General features: G+C 41.5%; 1 protein-coding gene across 4 annotated transcripts in view; it reads right to left on the bottom strand.

The window, feature by feature from the left end:
- FRAS1 (Fraser extracellular matrix complex subunit 1) overlaps nucleotides 1-19,823 on the bottom strand; it is a 447,336-nt gene that overhangs the window by 204,832 nt on the left and 222,681 nt on the right. For all 4 annotated transcript variants that reach the window (XR_004972271.1, XM_036337385.1, XM_036337380.1 and 1 more), the window contains exons 16-18: nucleotides 12,184-12,324; nucleotides 9,940-10,080; nucleotides 8,040-8,216 (exon numbers count right to left, since the gene is read on the bottom strand). Coding sequence is in view for 3 of the 4 variants with exons in the window: in XM_036337385.1 (XP_036193278.1) it covers nucleotides 8,040-8,216; nucleotides 9,940-10,080; nucleotides 12,184-12,324 (459 nt within the window). In the remaining variant the exon portion in view is untranslated. The remainder of the gene's footprint in view (nucleotides 1-8,039; nucleotides 8,217-9,939; nucleotides 10,081-12,183; nucleotides 12,325-19,823) is intronic.

Raw genomic sequence — 19,823 nt, 5'->3', positions numbered from 1 at the left:
TAAATCTCTGTTACATCTAGCTCAACCTCACCATCCTCTGGTCCATCACTCATGATATGATAAGTGCCAAAGCTTCCTAACCAGCCCCACTCTGTTTTCACACTTACCTGCCATACAACCATCAGATAGAACTTTATAAAATGCCAATTGACTAAATTATTCCCCTTCTTAAGATCTTTTCATGGTTTTCCAATGCCAAGTATCAACTCTAAGCTCCTTAGCCCAGTGCATTAAGCACTTCATGACATGACTCACCCCACATCTCCAGTGCCAGTCCGCACAATTCACTGCTTTGGCCTTTACACTGCAAGAATACCAAATACACTGCCCTTCTCCAAACACACCATGCCTTTGTCCTTGCTGTTTCCTTGGCCTAGAATGTCCTTTCCCTCCTTTTCCCCTGGTGAGCTCCCATCAATCCTTCCACAGACAGCCTGATGATACACTGTCCGCCAGACAGAGTCCTTTGTTTGGGCTCTTTCTGTACCTTGCCCCTACTGCCATTCCAGCATGCTGCATGTTCTTTTAATTACTAGTTCAGATGTCAGCCTCCCCTATTTGATCGTGCTTCCTTAAGGCATGGTCTGTATCCTTTTCATCTTTCTATCCCTAAAGCTGAGTACACCCAAGCTACAGAAGCAAGGAGGAGGAAGTCAAGAGGATTGAACATTACCAGAAGGCATGTGTTTGGAGAGCTTATGCCAGCACTCTGGGGCCTACATTAAAAAGTACTGCTTAATATAGAAGCTGCGTCTTTTATTAAATTAATTCAAGGGAACCCCAACTTCATAAATAGTAACATACTCTTAAGTTGAGCAGGCAGACTCCTGCCCATTTATTTCTTTAATTAAAACTCTTTGCCTTAAGGCCTTTGGTGAATCTTAGCAACAGCTAAATAGATCAAAATACTCACAGTATACTTTGTTTCTTCCCATTTATCTGAAGCAGTTAATTAATTGACCAAAATAATTGGTGAGTGTGTTATTTAAAAAGAAAATTGGTGTTCCCATCCACGATGGTGACAGCAGGCTCCTGAGCTCACTTCCTCCCACAGACACAAATGGAACGATTCCCTCTGAAAGAATCCAGCAACTAGCAGAGCAACTCCTACTATGCATCAGCAAAAGAGAAAAAACCCTTATCAACCTAGGTAGGAAAGGCTGAGGCACTGTCGCCATCTACCCTACCCCCAGAACAGCAACAGACAATGCCAGGGAACTCCCCACTCCCAGCTTCTCCCAACATCTAGTGCCCCAACTTTTAGGATTTCTATCTGAGGGATGGGTCCCCAAAACTATAGGGCTGAAAGCCAATGCGGCCTTGCTCCCACAAGATCCATCAGACTATACAGAAGAAGCAGCTCTTAAGGACGTGCAAATACTTGTGGAAGTTGTTCCCCAAGCTCAAAACAGAGGCAGCAGTCAGAAACGCCCATCTCCCAGACTTCCCCTGAAAGAGACATGTCTGCATTTCTTAAAAGCTGTAGCCTGAAGGTCATACTTCTAATTTAACAAGACTGTCTGTGATGTCTTCCGAGACCTGGGAGGCTGGAGACACTGATTCATCCTCTCCCTCTACCCTGCTTCAGGTCACTGGTGTCTCCCTGGAAAGAGTTTGTGCACATAGCTGATGCCTGACTTTTGCTGCTGCTGCCACCCAAAGGATACACCCTTGATAGCCTGGCTCTGGTGGCCAGCAGGGCTTGGAGTTCCTGGGTTCAACAGGACTATAGCAAACCAGCTATCCCTCCTGGGCTCAGAGGGAGTGAACATAAACATCTCTTAGTGTTCCCCCAAAAGAGCGAACATAAACACCCATCTCTCAGTGTTCCCCCAAAAGAGATGTTTTTACATACTTATAAGCTGCTGCCTGGTGACCCGGCTTTCAATCAGCCTGCATCAAGGGGCTGCCTAGCTTCCTCTCCTTTGGGACACTGACAGGTCTTGGCATATCCTCAACTATCGGGAGCCACTGAGAACAAAGAAAGTAGCTTGGGTGATCACAAATGTTTGAGAGACAAGCAAGAGCTATGGCGGCTGAATGATAAGGTTCAGAGAACAGACTAGTGATTGGGACGGGGGATGGGGAGGGTACAGGGAAAATGAGTGAAGGTGGTCCAAAGGTACAAACTTCCAATCATAAGATAAACAAGTCCTAAAAAAAAAAAAAAAAAAAAAAAAGATAAACAAGTCCTGGGGATGTAATGTACAGCATGGTGACAATAGCTAAAAATACCATGTTGTATATTAAAAAGTTGTTTAGAGAATAAATCTTAAAAGTTCTCATCACACACACCAAAAAAAAGTGTAACTATGTGGTAATGAATATCACCTGAACTTATTGTGGGGATCATTTCCCAATATATCCATATATCAGATCATTATGTTGTACACCTTACACCAAAACAATGTCATGTATCAATTATATCTCAAGAAAGTTGAAAAGCTTTAACTATTGATATCAAACTGGTATTAATTTTGTGCAATTTTGCCAGCTTAAGAAGGCAATACTATGTTCAAGACTGAAAAAGGAGGCTTGAAAAAATTTAGTTGCTAAAATTTCCCTGATGTTTACCTGACCAAATGCCATGAGTATAATGAAAAGGCTGCTGGTGTGGGGGATGGTGGCCACTGGGATGTTTGCTACCTCCACATTTTTTCTTTAAAGCAGTTTCTCCTGACATAATACATTAGAAAAAGTGTAAGTTGAATTCATTATTGTAGTAGAGAGTTCATTTTTAACACAAAGCTTGTAATTTAAAAGTATATCATTTTCAACCTCTTGCTGAACTGTTTGGGAATTGAAAGAATCCATCATTAATTTGCCACAGAATCGAGGCAATTACATGGCTAAACTAATCATCCTGATCATGTTCATATCCCTTCCTGGTCACCACTGCCAATTGTGGACATGGTGATTGAACTGCATCATTAATTGAAATGGCCTGGCCCGAAATTAAATTGTAAAACTCTAGTGTGAAATGAAGAACAAGGCATCTGGGTTTGGAAAGAAGAAAATATTTTGTAAGCAACTATGTCCCCTTTTAGATATCAGGATCATAGGTAGGATTTACAGATAAAATAAAAATACCTAGTTAAATTTGAATTTCAGGTAAACAACAAATAATATTTTAGAATATCTCAGGCAATATTTGGGAAATACTTATACTAAAAAAATTATGTTTTTTATTTGCAAAATACAGGGTGGGGAAAAAGTAGGTTGATAGCTGTGAGTACATGAAACAGAGTTTATTACTGTATTATTATTTATTATTGTATTCTTTTTCATACAAACAACTATAAACATACTTTTGCCTCACCCTGCATTTTTATTTCATAATTCTGTATTTTTATTTGCTAAATCTGGGTAACTTGGTAATAGATTAGTTTCTTATCTGTATTTTTTAGAGTTTCTGTGGCATGTATATTGTTGGCAATGAGAAGAAATAACAATTGGAATTTAAAAAAAACACAAAACACTTTTAGTTAGAAGAAGCATGCCAGCCCTAACCAGTTTGGCTCAGTGGATAGAGCGTCGGCGTGTGGACTCAAGGGTCTCAGGTTCGATTCCGGTCAAGGGCATGTACCTTGGTTGCGGGCACATCCCCAGTGGGGAGTGTGCAGGAGGCAGCTGATCGATGTTTCTCTCTCATCGATGTTTCTAACTCTCTATCCCTCTCCTTTCCTCTCTGTAAAAAATCAATAAAATATATTAAAAAAAGAAGAAGAAGATAAGAAGCACGCCAGAGATAAGTGATGTGCTTATCTTCTCTCATTAGAGGTTTTCCTTCCTCAAACTCTGGTCAGTGGACCAGGAGCAACAGCCTCACCTGGGAGCACATCACAAATGCAGACACAGACGCCACCCAGACCTACCAAATCTGAATCACATCTTAACACAGTCCCAGGAGACTTTAATGAGAGGCGCCACTCTACAAGCTCAATGAAAAGCGATCTTCAAAATAACTGAATCCTTTTCGAGAGAAAAAATCCTCACCAAGAGTGAAAGGAGAATCTGAGACTGCGTTGAGCACTCTGACCTGAAGCCAAGAACATCAGCGAGAGAGGAGAGGCCTCCCAGGGACAGGAGCCCAGGCACTCGATCTTGTCCATCCCCCACGTCCGTTAGGGCCCAGGCCCAGCGCCCAGGGGCATGGAAAACTGGTGGGGGTGGATTTTTGATGTTGTTTTGGAGGGCATGGGATTTTACTGATTTGTAATTTGTTTTGTTTGGGCAAGAGGGCTGATGGGTGTTTCTTGGGCTGTGTTTCTTTTTTTTCCCCTTTTAACTTGAATTTGTCAATACCAATGAATAATCAGTTAAAACGGGTGAGATCTACTCTAGGTAAGATTATTAAAATTCTTCTTTTAATGAATTATAAATATATATATATATATATATACCCAGTGACCAAACGGCAGAATGGCCAGTCACTATGATGCTCACTGACCACCAGAGGGAAGACACTCAACATAGGAGCTGCCCCTGGTGGTCAGTGCGCTCCCACAGTGGGAACGTCACCCGGCTGACCGGGATGAGCGGTGTTCCCACAGCAGGAGCAACTGCTCAGGGGGCAGATCCACAGCTGCTCAGCTCACTAGGATGAACAGCGCTCCCACAGTAGGCCAATCCCCACAAGCCACGCCCCCCCCCACACCAGTGCACAAATCTGTGCACGGGGCCTCTAGTATTTAATAAACATGGACAAATTTGGTCAACCACCAAATACCTCCAAATTATCTCACAATTAGTAATGGACTCCCCTTTGTACTAGCACATCTTGCCACATGCTGGAAAACTAGAGACCATGTGAAAAAGAAGCATAATGTCAAAGCCCATCTTCTGAGGTACACAAGTTTTAGAGAATGAGCCAAAGACACAGGACCAACTCCTGAAGGTGGCTGTCCCCATCTCACCATAGCACTTCCACCTTGGAGGCCACCTCAACTCCGTCCCCCCTTCCCCATTACTTTGTGTGGGCATTAGAGCATAGATCAGTAGCCAAGTGTGAGCCATGGATTTTGTTGCTGCTCTTGTTATTCATTTATTTCTTTATTATCCATTTCTCTCACCAGAATAGAAATTCCATGAGAGCAGGAGTTTCATCTGACTCATTCATGAGTGTACCACAGTGCCCGACACCCAGAAGGCACTCCACAAACGTTTGTAGAAGAAATGAATAAAGATGTCCTACAGCTAGGAATACACGGTGTTCTTTCTGGTCACTGCTTATTAATTTTATGTTTTTTCACTCATCAATCATAGACTTGGACTTTAGTCTAATATCTTGAATACATTTTTGCTTCATTTTTCAGTAGATAATGCCTGATTTCGTCTTGTAGCTTGGAGTAGAAACTTTTATAATAATAATTCTGATACCATTTCAGAGGCTAAGTAAGTTGCTTCTCACTTTCATTAGCTGCAGTGATATTCTGATCACCCCATGCTATAGTCTCAGAAAAGAGGGAAAGTTCTGGAAAACAGTTGTTTTTCTCCTCTTTCTAGAAAAGCACTAGAGATCAAAGGCACTATAAAATAAATTCATAATGGTGCGCACACACACACACACTCACACACACACACTCCAGCCTTTCTAAATGTTCTGCAAAGAGGCAAGGACATTTCTGGGACTGTGTGAGGAGAGTCCCATGCAATCTCATAAAACTCCCAGGGCCTGATTTCACAGACACACTCTGGCAGAATGGAAAATGGAACAGATTTGGGGAAGGCAGAACAGTTTCCAGAGATACAGGATGAGTGACAGGAAATACATCAATCAACACACTTGCTACTCAGGCAGGGTTCAAAACAATTGGTGTTTGCACTCAGTTTCCCAATGAAATCTTGGGCAACTCAATTAACCTCTTTCTGCCACATTCTCATCACTTGTAAATTGAGTACAACAATCTATCTATCTAGCTGAGATTGCACAGGGATTTGGTAATAAATGAGAGTAGACAGCTCTATGTGTGATACCTAATAATATTATATTAACTAGCATGAAATCATGGGGCTACAAGGACTCAAAAGGTCAATCTAGTCCTTTCACTCGGGACCACAATGAAGCCATTCCAGAGGGATTAGATGCAATCCTCTTTTTTAAAAAGTGTCTGTATAAAGAAATTCCAAGAAAATACCCCTTTGTTAATTTATAATGACTCAATCCTGCACCCTTAGCACACGGTGCTTCTGCCCTTCAGTGATGAATACAGTAGCATCCTGTTTAGAGCATGGGAATTGGAGACAGGATGACTTACGTCCCACTGGACTCCACTCTGTCCTGGCTACATGACTTTGAGCAAGTTACGACCTTAACTTCCTCAAGCCTCCGTTTCTCCTCTAGTTGTGCCACTGACCCCATAAGGTTGGCGTCAGGACAAGTGAGTAAACAAGTATGGCGTGTTTCACAGTGCCTGGCTCATGATTTGTGTACCAAATCACCAGTAACATGATTTTCTGGCTGAATAACGCTGGCCCCTATAATTTTTATTGACAGTATAACTTAAAATGTTAATCATTTCATTTTTATGATAGTGCTGCAAACTGTAGAAAGCAGCTAACTGTGCAGAGCAGCTTGGGGAGATTTCTTCTCCATTGCTTCTGGGATGCGAGGGGAAGGCTGTGTGACGTGCTTTGGAAGGCACTGGCTCTCTCAGCAGCAACAAAGATCCTCCTATTTCTCAAGTGCTGTGGAAACAGAGCCAGTGGAGTGTAAGGGACCACAGAAAATTTGGGCAATGCATACATGGGCAGTAACCCGGCTGTCAGGAGAGTAGTGACCCTTCCCCCAATTTTTAGATATCAATGTAAACACCCTGGGGTCCTGGTGCTTCCCAGGGAGCAGGAAGTTACCCCTACAGTGTTCCTGAACACCTGAGTATATGGCTGAGGTTTATACCATTTGAGCATGGGGGCTTTACCAATTTACCAAGCGCTTTCACACTCCTAACCTCCTCCGGCCCTGGTAAAATGCCAGTGTGAAAGAAAATTATCCCTCTTCTAATGCAGTGAATGCAAAGGCTCATGGAGCTTAAGTGTCTTGCCTGGGGTCTCTACATTCCAATCTGCATACTTCCTACTATGCCTATGACTCACTGCATCCAAGATCTTTTAGCCTAACCTTGAAATCCAGCATTGCCATGTGAGAGTGTATTCCAATGTGAAAGAGAAGCCACATTAATAAATGGGCCTGTAGGATACAAAATTGCATCTGCAGCATATTTATAGAGTTATGTTGCAAAAAACTTGAAGCTATGCAGAGAAAAAAAAATCTTCATGTACATTACAGCAAAAGGGTAAAGGCAAGTGGGCTTAGGTGGTAGGTGGTGGGCAGATTATTTTTATACTTCTTTTTACACTCAAAAATTTATTTAATGACACACATGTTATGCTTACAGTGGGAAATATGAGTAATAATTTTTTTCAGGTAGCTTTAGAATCAAATAATTCTCCAACAGCAAGGCAGCTTCTTGTAGGAAATTATATATATATATATATATATATATATATATATATATATATATATATCCCCTTTATCTCCTCAACCACTCATTGTTGACCTAGCTATTAAATCAAATTATTCAGGATGACATCAATTTTCTATAGATATGCCAAGGCAATGACAGGAATCACTTCTAAATTTTGACAGAAGTCCAGATTTTGCCCTGAAGGAACAAAATCATATTCCGAGTAGCAAATTAGAAGAAATAATAAACGGAATTCTACATGAGCACTGACTCTTTCTTAGCTCCTCATACTGGCCTCTGAAAGAATTCCTGTCTGGAACTTCTGAGTATAACTTTGGGGACAGTGTGGGGTGAAAGGAAACAGCTCTTTCAGATCATCTATTCCTCACAAAGGCAAGGAGAATATCAGTGGGGCCCTCCTTGGCATGTCAGCCTTCTACTTCATCCATGAGCATCCCAGAACCGTACTTACATGAAAACACAGACCTCCCTGGCTGTGGCTTCACCTCACAGAATCTCTGAAGTAGTAAGGCCAGAAGGTTCCTAAGGTTTTCTCAAATCATGATCACTCACCTTCACACAGCCCAGTGTTCTCCAAGTAAAACTGGGCTCTACAGTGAGACAGACACTCGCCCGAGCTGATGTTCACACCAGACAGCTGCTCGGCTTGCAGTCCTGCCTCTGGCTTCTTGCACTGGGTACAGTGAGAGCGCTCTGGACCCACACAAGTCAGACAAGAGGAATGACAGGCTGCCAAAAGGAAAAGAATGCAGAAAACAACCCCAGGGTCATATATAGGTTGCAACCAATGGGGGGGGGGGGGCTATCATTAAATCAAAACCACTAAGAGAAGTTCACCAGATACATCCTTCCAGAATATTGTTTTTCTAGTGTGCTATACCAAAACACAAGGTGATAATAATAATACTTGCGAAGGGCAAAATGAGGGTGAGACTAACTAGTCATATCTCTCAGGTCCTGTAAGAGCTGCCTAGCTAGATTAAAACGAAAAACAAAACACAACACAAGAATAACAGCAAAATGGACAATATTGGCTTGGTTCTCCAGAGAAACACATTTACTGAATGGCGATTTAACATTATGTCTTCACTTTTTATTGAAGATTTTAAGAAGCATTCACATAAAGGCTATTGCTGTGTTTTTTGCAAACATGGTCATTGTGATATTGTCCATTATGCTATTCATCACCCAGTATGTAGGGGTCCAGACAGCAAATTCCCTTTAGAATTTATGAGAGAAAAGGCTGCTCTTATAAACAAGGAAGAGGCCTCTTTTGAGCAGCCACAATAATTTCATAATCCATCACAGCTCCTTGTTTTCCCTGGCTACTGGTAGAAATCGGAGCCAAATGGAGTACATGAGTTCTCTCAGGCTCACATTTTACACAATTAGCTTTCCTGTTCTTTAAAAGACTCACTACATTCTCCTTTTCGTAATATTTATTGCAGCTGCCTGTTTTAAAAACGTTTTGCTTGTAACTATTCTGAAGCTCTTTTCTAAGGTGCCCTGTGCATAAATAAATATAAGTTAATTTCATTTGAAGTGTTTGCTCCCAATGCTCTAGTTCCGAAAAGCTGAAATGTTACTGCCCTCCAAAGGAGCCCAAAGCCTTTCTTGGCAAACAGCTATTTAAGATTTTCCATTTTCCTCGGCCCGGAGGCAGTGCTGGTGACGCTCAGTGTGCTCGGCAGTATCATTAACAAAAAGAGCTTCTTCAGGGAAAAACAAAATGAAGACTAAGGAAGACATTAGCAATGCTAGAAGAATAGAAAAGCGAGGAAATGAGAATGGTTCTAATGCATGGCAAAGGAAATGGCATTCCTCTGAAGGATAGCCAAAAACATCATGAACCTGTGGGAGTCTTCACAGATATTGAAATGTAATTTTTCAGATTATCTCTTGGTAAGAAAAAAAAGCACATACTGTATATATTGCCATATAAGACAGTGATGGCGAACCTTTTGAGCTCGTATGTCAGCATTTTGAAAAACCCTAACTTAACTCTCGTGCCGTGTCACATATAGAAATTTTTTGATATTTGCAACCATAGTAAAACAAAGACTTATATTTTTGATATTTATTTTATATATTTAAATGCCATTTAACAAAAAAAAAAATCAACCAAAAAAATGAGTTCACATGTCACCTCTGACACGCGTGTCATAGGTTCGCCATCACTGATATAAGATATACCAGAGGAAAAGCTGAACTGAAAAGTAACTTAGGCCCTGATCAGGGAGTTCAGTTGGTTAGAGCCCTGGATTTGTGCATAAGATTCCCGGTCAGGGTATATACAAAAATCAACCAATGAATGCATAAATAAGTGGAACAACAAATCAATGTTTCTCTCTCCCTTTCTCTCTCTAAAATCAATCAATAAAAATATAGTAACTTAAATCTATGTCCTTTTAGATGGGAAAGTCTCTTAAGAATACGATGACACCAATGATACCTTTGCAGATCCCGTGGTCGGGGTAGAAGCCCACTCCACAGTTGGGCAGGCAGTGGCCTTGGCGCAGAGCCCAAGAGTGGGTGCAGGCTGTACAGTGAGAGGCCCTGGGTCCAGAGCAGCTGGCACACGAGTTATGACATACTGAGGAAGAGAGTGAGAGATGAGCACAAAGGGACCCAAGTGACTTTAGAGCCCACTTCTTGGCTGGGTTCGGTATGTGCTGGGAAGCCCTCTCCTCCATCACTCTCAATCTCTTTTTAGCTCTCACACTAAATCAAAAGAAAAGATGTGTTAGGGGGTGATTATATCTCTAGAACTGCCCACATTGCCCAATTACCCACTTTTATCCATGCTATACCTATTTATATCTATACTTACTACTAGTTATCCTTTATTTAGTATTTGTATTAAGTGTTTTATACACATTACCACTTTTAATCTTCACAGTAATATTAAGAGATAGGTATTCTTAACACTAGTGGCCTGGTCATGAAATTCGTGCAGAGGGGGGGGGTCCCTCAGCCCAGCCTGCACCCTCTCCAATCAGAGACTCCTTGGGGGATGTCTGACTGCCGGTTTAGGATATCCCTCTCACAATCTAGGACCTCTGGCTCCTAACTGCTCACCTACCTGCCTGCCTGATCGCCTCTAACTGTCCTCCCCTGCCAGCCTGATCTCGCCCTCAACTTCCCTCCCCTGCCAGCCTGATTTCGCCCCCAATGGCCCTCCCCTGCCAGCCTGATCTTACCCCACCCCCAACTTCCCTCCCCTGCCAGCCTGATCTTGCCCCAACTGCTCTCCCCTGCTGGCCTGATCACCCTTAACTGCCTCTGCCAGCCTGATTTCGCCCCCAACGGCCCTCTCCTGCCAGCCAATTTGGTTCTGATTGGTCAGTTTCTATGTTAATCAGCGTCGAAAGCTCCGCCTCCTAGGCAGCCTCCTAGGCTCCTCACAGTTCACCCAGATTTGGTTCTCATTGGTCGGTTTCTATGCCAGTCAGCATCTCTGGGCCTATCTCTAGGCCTGATAAGAGAGGCGGGGCTGATCAGCAGCCCCCACGAAGGCCCGGAGAGAAACAGAGGCACGGCTACTGGCGAAGCCGGGAGAGAGAGAGAGGCAATGGCTGATCAACAGCTACCATGGAGGCTACGGATCACACCCTGCTCTCTCTCCAGGCCTGATCTGCAGCTCCCTCAGCAGTCAGTGCTGGATTGCTGTGCCCGCACCAGTGGCAGTCAGTGCTGGGTTGCCATGCCCACCCAGCACTGACTGCAGGACTAACTTCCAGTGTTTGGTCGAGCCTTCGGTCGGTTGCTACGGACCTTGGGTTTTTATATATTAGGATCATTTTAAAGATGAAGAAACTGGTCTTGGGAAGTTAAAATATTTACCTAAGATCACAGGTAATTAGTAGCACGGCTGGAATTTAGCCCTGGGTTTGCCTGAATCTAAAATTGCCCATCTGAATAGGGGTGAGTAGAAAGTTCATAGGTTTGAGTGTTGGGAGCAGTGGAATTTTGACTGTCATGTCCATGAATTTATCTATGCCCTTCACCATGTCTGGGTATCTCCAGGCCTAGTTTCCTTGGCTTACACACTGTGAGAAGTTGGACTAAATGATTACTTAAGGTACCTTCAACTTGGATATTCTGAGACTCTAAGTAAGAATTACATTTAAGAATCTGACCACTACATATAACAATGTCAGACACACACATCTCCTTTAGTCCTGGGTGGTGGGCAAAACATAGGTCAACAGTTGGGAGTATGCGAAACACAGAGTTTATTCCTGTACTATTATTTATATATTAATTACTGCATTATCATTTATTATTATTATTAACCTACTTTTGCTTGCCCATGTAGTATTTATAAATGCCACCTAAGGAATGATTCTGTCATACCTTTGATCTAAGTTGGTGATGGTTTACAAGTACACAAGTACACTATGAAGGTCTTAAAGATGTTCTTGGCATTTCAAAAAGACCAAGTGATCTCTAATGATTGATATATATATATATATATATATATATATATATATATATAAGTTTTTTAATATTTAATCACTCTAGTATCTCAGCATCCACCCATGTCTCCCATTCCCATACCACATACATGTAGATTCTCTAATGAAAAAGCTATTCCTTTTGACATTTTCCCATTAGACACACAGATTCCAAAGTGAACAGATACAACTTCCAGTCTAGTCAATGATGACTATGACAATGATGGCCCATGTCTTACCTTTGCATCTGCCAGTGGCATCAGCATAATATCCACCAGGGCATTCAGAAATGCACTTGCCATCATGCAACACTGCCTTCTCAGCACAGGTAAGGCATCTGGGACTATTGGGGCCACAACTTTCACAGGATTGGTCACAAGCTAAGGGAGAGGAAAACCCATTAGAGAAAGTCAATAGTGAGCCAACAGAGCAGAGAAGTCTATTCATTACAACGCCCACAGTTGGTATCGACATAGTAATCTCATTCTCTGACTGCTCAACTGAGTGCTGTTTCCTTGATTCTAATATTTCAAAAGATCTGCATTTTCTGTCTTCACAGTTGAAGAACCAAAGAATTATTCATTGCACTAAGCATAACAAATACTCTGAGGCATTCCACCCGCCTCCAGTGTATCCAATTTAATATAGGATTTAAAGTTAAAGTGGCCCCAGAGATAGAGTTGCCAGATTTAGCACATAAAAATACCAAATGCCCCATTTAATTTGAACTTCAGATAAATAATGAATAATTAGTTAGTTTAAGTTTGTCCCAAATATTTCATCTTTTATCTGGCAACCCTAGTTGGGGAGAGAATTCAGAAACTCAGAGTTCTTCTATGCAAGGTTATGCTACAAAAATGTTAAGTTGTTGAACTCTCTCAATCTTCCAGGATCTACTCATTCACTTATGCATTTATATGAAAGGTCAGGAAAGGGTTTGTATAATAGTGACCCTTGAACATTGTCTTGGGAAGTGAATCAGAGTGTGCCCGGCTAATGGGAATGGCCTCAGCAGCAAGGCAAGGGAAGGTCCAGGGCCTGGCAAAAGTTTGGGCTGTCCAGAGAAAAAGCAGCTCCATTCAGCTGGAAAAGTGGACAGGGCCAGACGATATAAACTTGTATGCCAGACTCTACAGTCTAGATCTCATCTTTATGGAAGGAAGGCAGCAGGAGCCCTTGCCAAGTCTTGATTACAATAGAAACATCGCCATGTTGGGTATAAGAAAGATTAGTTTGGCTTCAGTTTAGAGGATAGTTTGGAGAGGTGATGAAGGAGAGTTGGGGGTCTAGCTGGAAGACTATGGCCATGCTCACAGAACAAGATGATCAGGGATTGAATCAAGGCTGTGGAGAAGATGATAGATTTGAGGCCTGTGTAGGAGAAAGTGTCTCAGATGGACTCCAGGGGTCTGGCTTAGGGGATGAGTGATGCCACTCACAGAATGAAAGAAGGAGAATGGTCATGAGGATTCTCATGGGCTGTTTTGGATAGGTGCTGTCCAGGAAACAGCCCGATTTATAGTTCTGGAGCTCTGGGGGAGCTCTGGGGGTCATCACATATAGGTGGTTGCTGAAATCAGAAGTTAGTTGATTTATTCAGGAAAAGCATAAAGGATAAGGCAGTAGTAGTCAGGGATCTGAGAGCGCCAACATTTAACGGAAAAAGAAAAAACTAGCAAATGTCACCAAGAAGAAATGACACAAAGGTAGAAGAGAAAACAGGAGTGTGATGGCTGAGAAGCTGAGGGGGGAAAAGTTTCAAGAAGGGAGTGATTAAAGTGCAGAAAGCACAAATAAAGTCTGAACATGGCTCACTACACTAAGGCATTGAGATATGGGTAACCTGTACCACTACCATTTAAGTGGAGTCATTAGAATGAAAGTGAAGGCTATGATTATTAACTGTTCTCTTAAAGGCTCCTGGCTGTGAATGGATGGGGACAGAGAGAGAAATAATTAAAAGGGTAAGAGGATGTTTTGTCTCTCCAATATTGTAAAAGCTCAAGGCAAGTATAGACCCAAGGAAAGGTTTTTAAAAGTGAAGAGTTTAAATAATTCTTCAAAGAATACCTAGGAGGAAAAGGGACTGTACATTCAAAAGTACAGAAGGAGAGATTAGCCTTGGACAGTCCAGAAGAAGGCCTCCTTTCCTGAAAGTGAAAGAAGGCAGGTGAGGGTAAATGCACCAGCAGGTAAGTCTGGGACTCTATCTACTCTATACCCATTGGTTAAATACTTTAAAAACAAAACAGACCTTCTCACTATTAGAGAATCAATGCTGAGATCTATTCTATCTGTTCTTTTCATCCACTTACACCATGCTAATCTCCTGAAAAACATTTTAAGACCTAGGGAAATAAGATGCAAACAATAGGGCCAAATGTTCCATCCTGCATTCTGGAGGATTCAGCATCTCACTAAAAGCAAATGTGTAAGGCAAGATAATATTCAGTAAATGGACAAAGACAATGATCTCTATACCAAAGAAAAAGAAAATCACCCTCTCAACTCATAACTGGAACAAAGAAGCAAAAATAAATCTGAAAAGCATCTTTCCACCCACGCTCCATAAAAATCTCCAAAGTTTCTAATTCTGGACCTGACATCTCAACAGAACAGAACAATCTTTAAGCTAAGTGGATTTCCCCAGAAATAAACAGTAGCAGAAATTTTTAAAAAATGTAGAGTTGACCAACAATAAAAACATTGTAAGTCAAACATTTTTTAAGACCCATCTAATGTAATACTTAAAGTGTAATTTGCAAATTTACATAAAGTTATTAGGAAAATGTCATTTTCTCCCAAACTAGTCTATAAGTTCAATATAGTATTAATAAAAATTCCAGCTGTATTTTATTAGGAATTTAATAAACATGTTCTAAAGCCCATAAATAACTAAGTCAACTTTGAAACTGAAGAGACAAGAAAGGGAAAATTTACCCAATCAGATATTGAGACATACTGCAAAGCAACAGAAATCAATGAAAACATAAAACAAAACAATGTGATAATGTACAGGACAGAAATTTAGACTACTGGAATAGCTCAGAGACAGACACAGAAATTTAATCTATACTAACAAAAGGGTAATATGCTAATTAGACCGGACATCTTATGGACAAAGTCACAGCGGCTGCTGCTACTGTGAGGACTGGGCCGAGGCTCAGGCAGCCACAGCAGCTGGCAGTGGCAGCGGCAGCGGCAGCAGCACAATGGGGGCGTCGCCTTCCCCTGATCAGCCTGGTCGCCTCCTGTAGAGGGAGGCCAGAGGCAGCAGCAGCAAGGGGGTGATGGGGGCGGTGCCTTCCCATGATCATCAGCCACAGAGAGAGGCCAGATTGCGGCTTAGACTAAGGTGTCAATAGGACATCCCCTGAGGGCTCCCAGACTGTGAGAGGGGGCAGGCCAGGCTGAGGGACCCCCCCACACACACACCAGTGCACAAATTTTCATGCACCGGGCCTCTAGTATACAATAAAGATCAATGGAAATGGTTAGATTGAATTACTAGATGATCTTGGGAAAACTGGATCATGAAATGAAGAAAAATAAAACTGGATCCCTACTTAAACCCATATCCATAAGTGGACTCCAGGTGGTTCAAAAAAGTAAGTTAAGATAAAACTGTCTGGTTAACAGAAGAAAATGTAGAATAATTTCTTTGTGAACTTGAGCAGAAAAAAAAAAAGACAATTCAAGTTCAAAATGGACAGAATTCTTTTTGAAAATTCAAAATCAAAATGTTGAAGTAAAAAATGATGAATTAAAATGTTCTGTTCAACAAAGGGCACCATAGTAACAGCTAAAAGGTAAAAAATTGGGAAATATTTGCATATTTGAGACTGAAAAGAGTTAATACCTATAACATACAAATAATTCCATAAAACCAATAACCAAAAGGCAGAAAGGCCCTCCATAAAACAATGGGGAAAACATTGTAAAATTCAATTTATAGAAGAGGAAACACAAAAGTCCAAAAGGAGTTGAAGATATTTTCAAGCTCATTAATAATCAAAAGGATGCAAATTAAAATGGGATGTCCCTGTATACCTATTGGCCAGAAAAAAATCTAAAGCTTGATAATGCCAAGTGGTAGTAAGGATGTGGGAATGGGAGATCTCTTGCTTTGGGTTATAGATGGTGGTGAGCGACCTGGCACTACTTAGTCATAGGGAATATTCAGAGTCAAGAAGTAATAGTGTCAACAATAAAAATAAAGATATATATTATATATATATGTACATATGTAGGGAGTGGCTCTAGAATTAAGCCTCGGATTGACCTGTGGCAGAGACACAAACAAGTCCCAGCTTAGAGGGCAGAGCCCTCTTAGCTTAATTAAGCTTAACCTTATAGCACCCCCTAGATCCTTCCTGGGTAGCTAATGGGCTGTGGGAGGTGCACCAAGTGCTGCCAAAACAAGTGAAACTCAGAAGAACATTGTAATTATGTTGACCACTACCTTGTTTTTCTCTGACTATAAAATAAAGCTTCAGCTTGCTGACTGGATCCTTCTCTGTGGACTCATTCAGGCACAGGAGATTCATGGAGCCCCAGCTTATTCTCTTTTTCTGTCTTTTCTTTAATCCTTCACCGCCCCTCCTCAGGCTCACTGAACCCTTGGCTGTGTTGGCATGGCATATATATATATATATATATATATATATATATATATATATATACATATATACACACATATATATATATACATATATACATATATACAGAAACCAACAATTCTGCTCCTGGGTTAGCCATTCCAGAGAACCTCCCACACAGTTCATGAAGGGACATTTTGCAGCTATTTGCTAGTGCTCTCTAGTGACGGCACATGGATGGAAGAAACACAGGGAGTCCATCACTGGGGAGTAGATGCATGAGCTGTGGGGATGGAGACCAGGGAGGACTATGCAGCAGCAAGAAGCAAAGGGCTAGATGATAAAGTAACATGGATGAATCTTAAAAACATAATGCTGAGAAAAAAAGGAAGAGAACAACATGACTTCTATAACATGATATCATTAAATATACATGCACACACAGTTACCTTTGTTGGGGTATCAATCCTCCCCATGAAGTCAAAATCCACATGGAATGTTTGACTCCTCCAAAACTTAACTACCCTAAGTATCTGCGGGGAATTGGTTTCAGGACCTCCACAGACACCAAAATCTGCAAATGCTCAGGTTCCCTACATACACTAGCATGGATCAATGCATACAGTTAGTCTTCAGCATCCCAACCATGGATTAAAAACAGTACAGGTATTTATTGAAAAAAAATCCGCATATAAGTGGACCCACACAGTTCAAGCCTGTGTTGTTTGAGGGTCAACTGTTCTCAAAAGGATATTACCCTGTTTATATAAAAACAAAAAGATTAAAAAATAAAATAAAATAGTTGCCTAGGTGAAAAAGGGAAAGGAAAATAAAAGGGGGAAAAAGGCAGAAAAATGGAGAGAACAGTTAACAGAAACCTCTGAACTGCTTTGATTTATGTTAGCTACAGTCATGAAAGCCTTCTTAATAACACAAGTACTTAAATAACTAAAGAATGAGGAGGTTTGTCCTTTGAGTTTCCCCACCCTTTATATCTAATATTTGTAAAACTCAAAGCATGTACCACAGATGAACGTGGTTACTGTAAATTCTTTCAACGAGGACATACCATCATTCATAACAGGTTATTCTGGATTGTTTTCAGCACTTGACCTTGAGATTGCTACAGATATGAGCTGCTTGGTTATAAATTATTAAACCAACACCAGCCGGTCTTTATCTTGAATAGCACTAATCTGAATTGGAAATGAGTCAGCATTATCAGCATCAGACATCATAATTAACATTCTGATACCAATCAGTGACTTGGTTCACCACTCTTCAGGAAATATTATTTGAACATTTCTGAAAGCACTTGATAAAAACTTAGAAAACTCTGAAAAGTGTAAATTCTAATCTTGTTTATCAAAAGGCATGTTGGTGAAGGCCAGTTGTGTTACAGAGTCTGTGCTAAGGCAGTGGTAGACAAACCACGGCTCGCGAGCCACATGCGGCTCTTTGGCCCCTTGAGTGTGGCTCTTCCACAAAATACCATGTGCTGGCGTGCACATACAGTGCTATTGAAACTTCGTGGCCCATGCGCAGAAGTGGGTTTTTGGAAAGGAGATAGACGAAACAAGTATACAAGAGGAGTGTGGACGGGAGAGTTGGAAGGGGTCAACCTCGGCAAACATACCTCAATCAGATTGAGGACATTTTTAGCAAAGGCCAACTTAGGAGTACCCTAATTAAGTTAATAACAATGTACCTACCTATATAGTTTAAGTTTAAAAAATTTGGCTCTCAAAAGAAATTTCAATCGTTGTACTGTTGATATTTGGCTCTGTTGACTAATGAGTTTGCCGACCACTGATATAAACGAGACTCAACTGGGCTGACTGGGCACTTCAAGTCTCTGCCACATAACTGTTCCATGTCAGTAGGCTACCTCAGGAATGTCCTCATGGAGATGACAGAAACACAAGAAAGAGCAAGGCCTCTCAAATTGTAGACTTAGAACCACCATACTTGCACTTCTGCTTCATTCTATTACTCAAAGCGAGGCACATGGTCAAGTCCAAAGATAGAGGCAGAGGACACTTCAAAGTCAAATGCCCAAGGTGGTGGATGCAGAGAGGGTAAAAGCTCATTCAACCCATCAGCAAGACCTATCAATTCTACCTTAGAAATACTTTCCACACCTGTCCCATACTCCTTCTATCTTATTGCTACCACCACTTCAGTTCACCATGATCTCTCTTACCTATCACCACCTGACTGCTCTGTCCAAATCTTTCTTGTCCATTCCTTCTCAGACCATTCTCAATGCAGCAATGAGAATAAACTTAAAAAGAAAACCTGCTGTGACCACTCATTTAATTAAGTTTGCCAAATGGTTTCCTATTGTTCTCAAGATAAAGGTGAAAATCCTAAGGCCTGAATTGTTTTCAATTTTCAATTCAGGGGTCATTTTAAAGCAAATAGGTGAACCTGGTGAAAGGGAGAAAGAGAGTGAAGAGGGAGTGTGGGAAAGAGAGGGTCTGTAATGACTTCAATGTGAGGACAGCCTGGGACCCCTTTCTCCAACCTCATCTCCTTCCATCCTTTCTTTCACTTTATGGATGGAACACATCATAATTCCCCAACCTGTACACTATTTCAAGCCTCTGAGGTCTTACTTTTGCATCCAAGTAGAGTTGTTTATCCCTCCTTTTGGTATGGATTGAAAACCCCTGTGCCTTTCTCCTTTCCTTCTTCCAGGGAAAAAGAAGAGAGGCAAAGAGCACAGATTGGTTTGGCTAAGTGGATAGAGCGTTGGCCTGTGGATTGAAGGGCCTGAGGTTCGATGCCAGTCAAGGACGAGGTGGGAGGGGGAGAGGAAGAGGAGGGGGAGAGGAAGGCCTACTCTTGCACGAATTTCATGCATCAGGCCTCTAGTTTTATATAAGAGACTTGAGCATTAGCAGATTTGGGTATTTGCATGGGTTGTGAAACCAATCTCCAGTGGATACCAAGGGCAATGGTAGAGTATAATACATTGATGTTTCTCTCTCTCTCTTCCTCTCTGAAATCAATAAAAAATATTTTAAAAAAAGAAAAAAAGAAACTAATACAACTTCTGAGAATCAGACATTGGGCTGGATAACATGGAAACATCTGTAGTTTGTGGGACAACAAATGCAGGCTGGTGTGGAGAAATGCGGGATTGAAGGCTAAGAACTCTCTCTTCCCTAAAGCAAGTGGATTTGTCAACTCCCAAAGATCAACTCATCCATTGCTACTAGCCTTTCTATTGGTATGCCCAAAGCAAACGCAATCACTCACTGTCAGGTGGCTATCTG

Source organism: Myotis myotis, unplaced genomic scaffold (assembly GCF_014108235.1).
Source record: "Myotis myotis isolate mMyoMyo1 unplaced genomic scaffold, mMyoMyo1.p scaffold_m19_p_1, whole genome shotgun sequence".
In the NCBI taxonomy this organism is placed as follows: domain Eukaryota; kingdom Metazoa; phylum Chordata; class Mammalia; order Chiroptera; family Vespertilionidae; genus Myotis; species Myotis myotis.
This window is presented reverse-complemented; position numbering and strand designations above follow the sequence as displayed.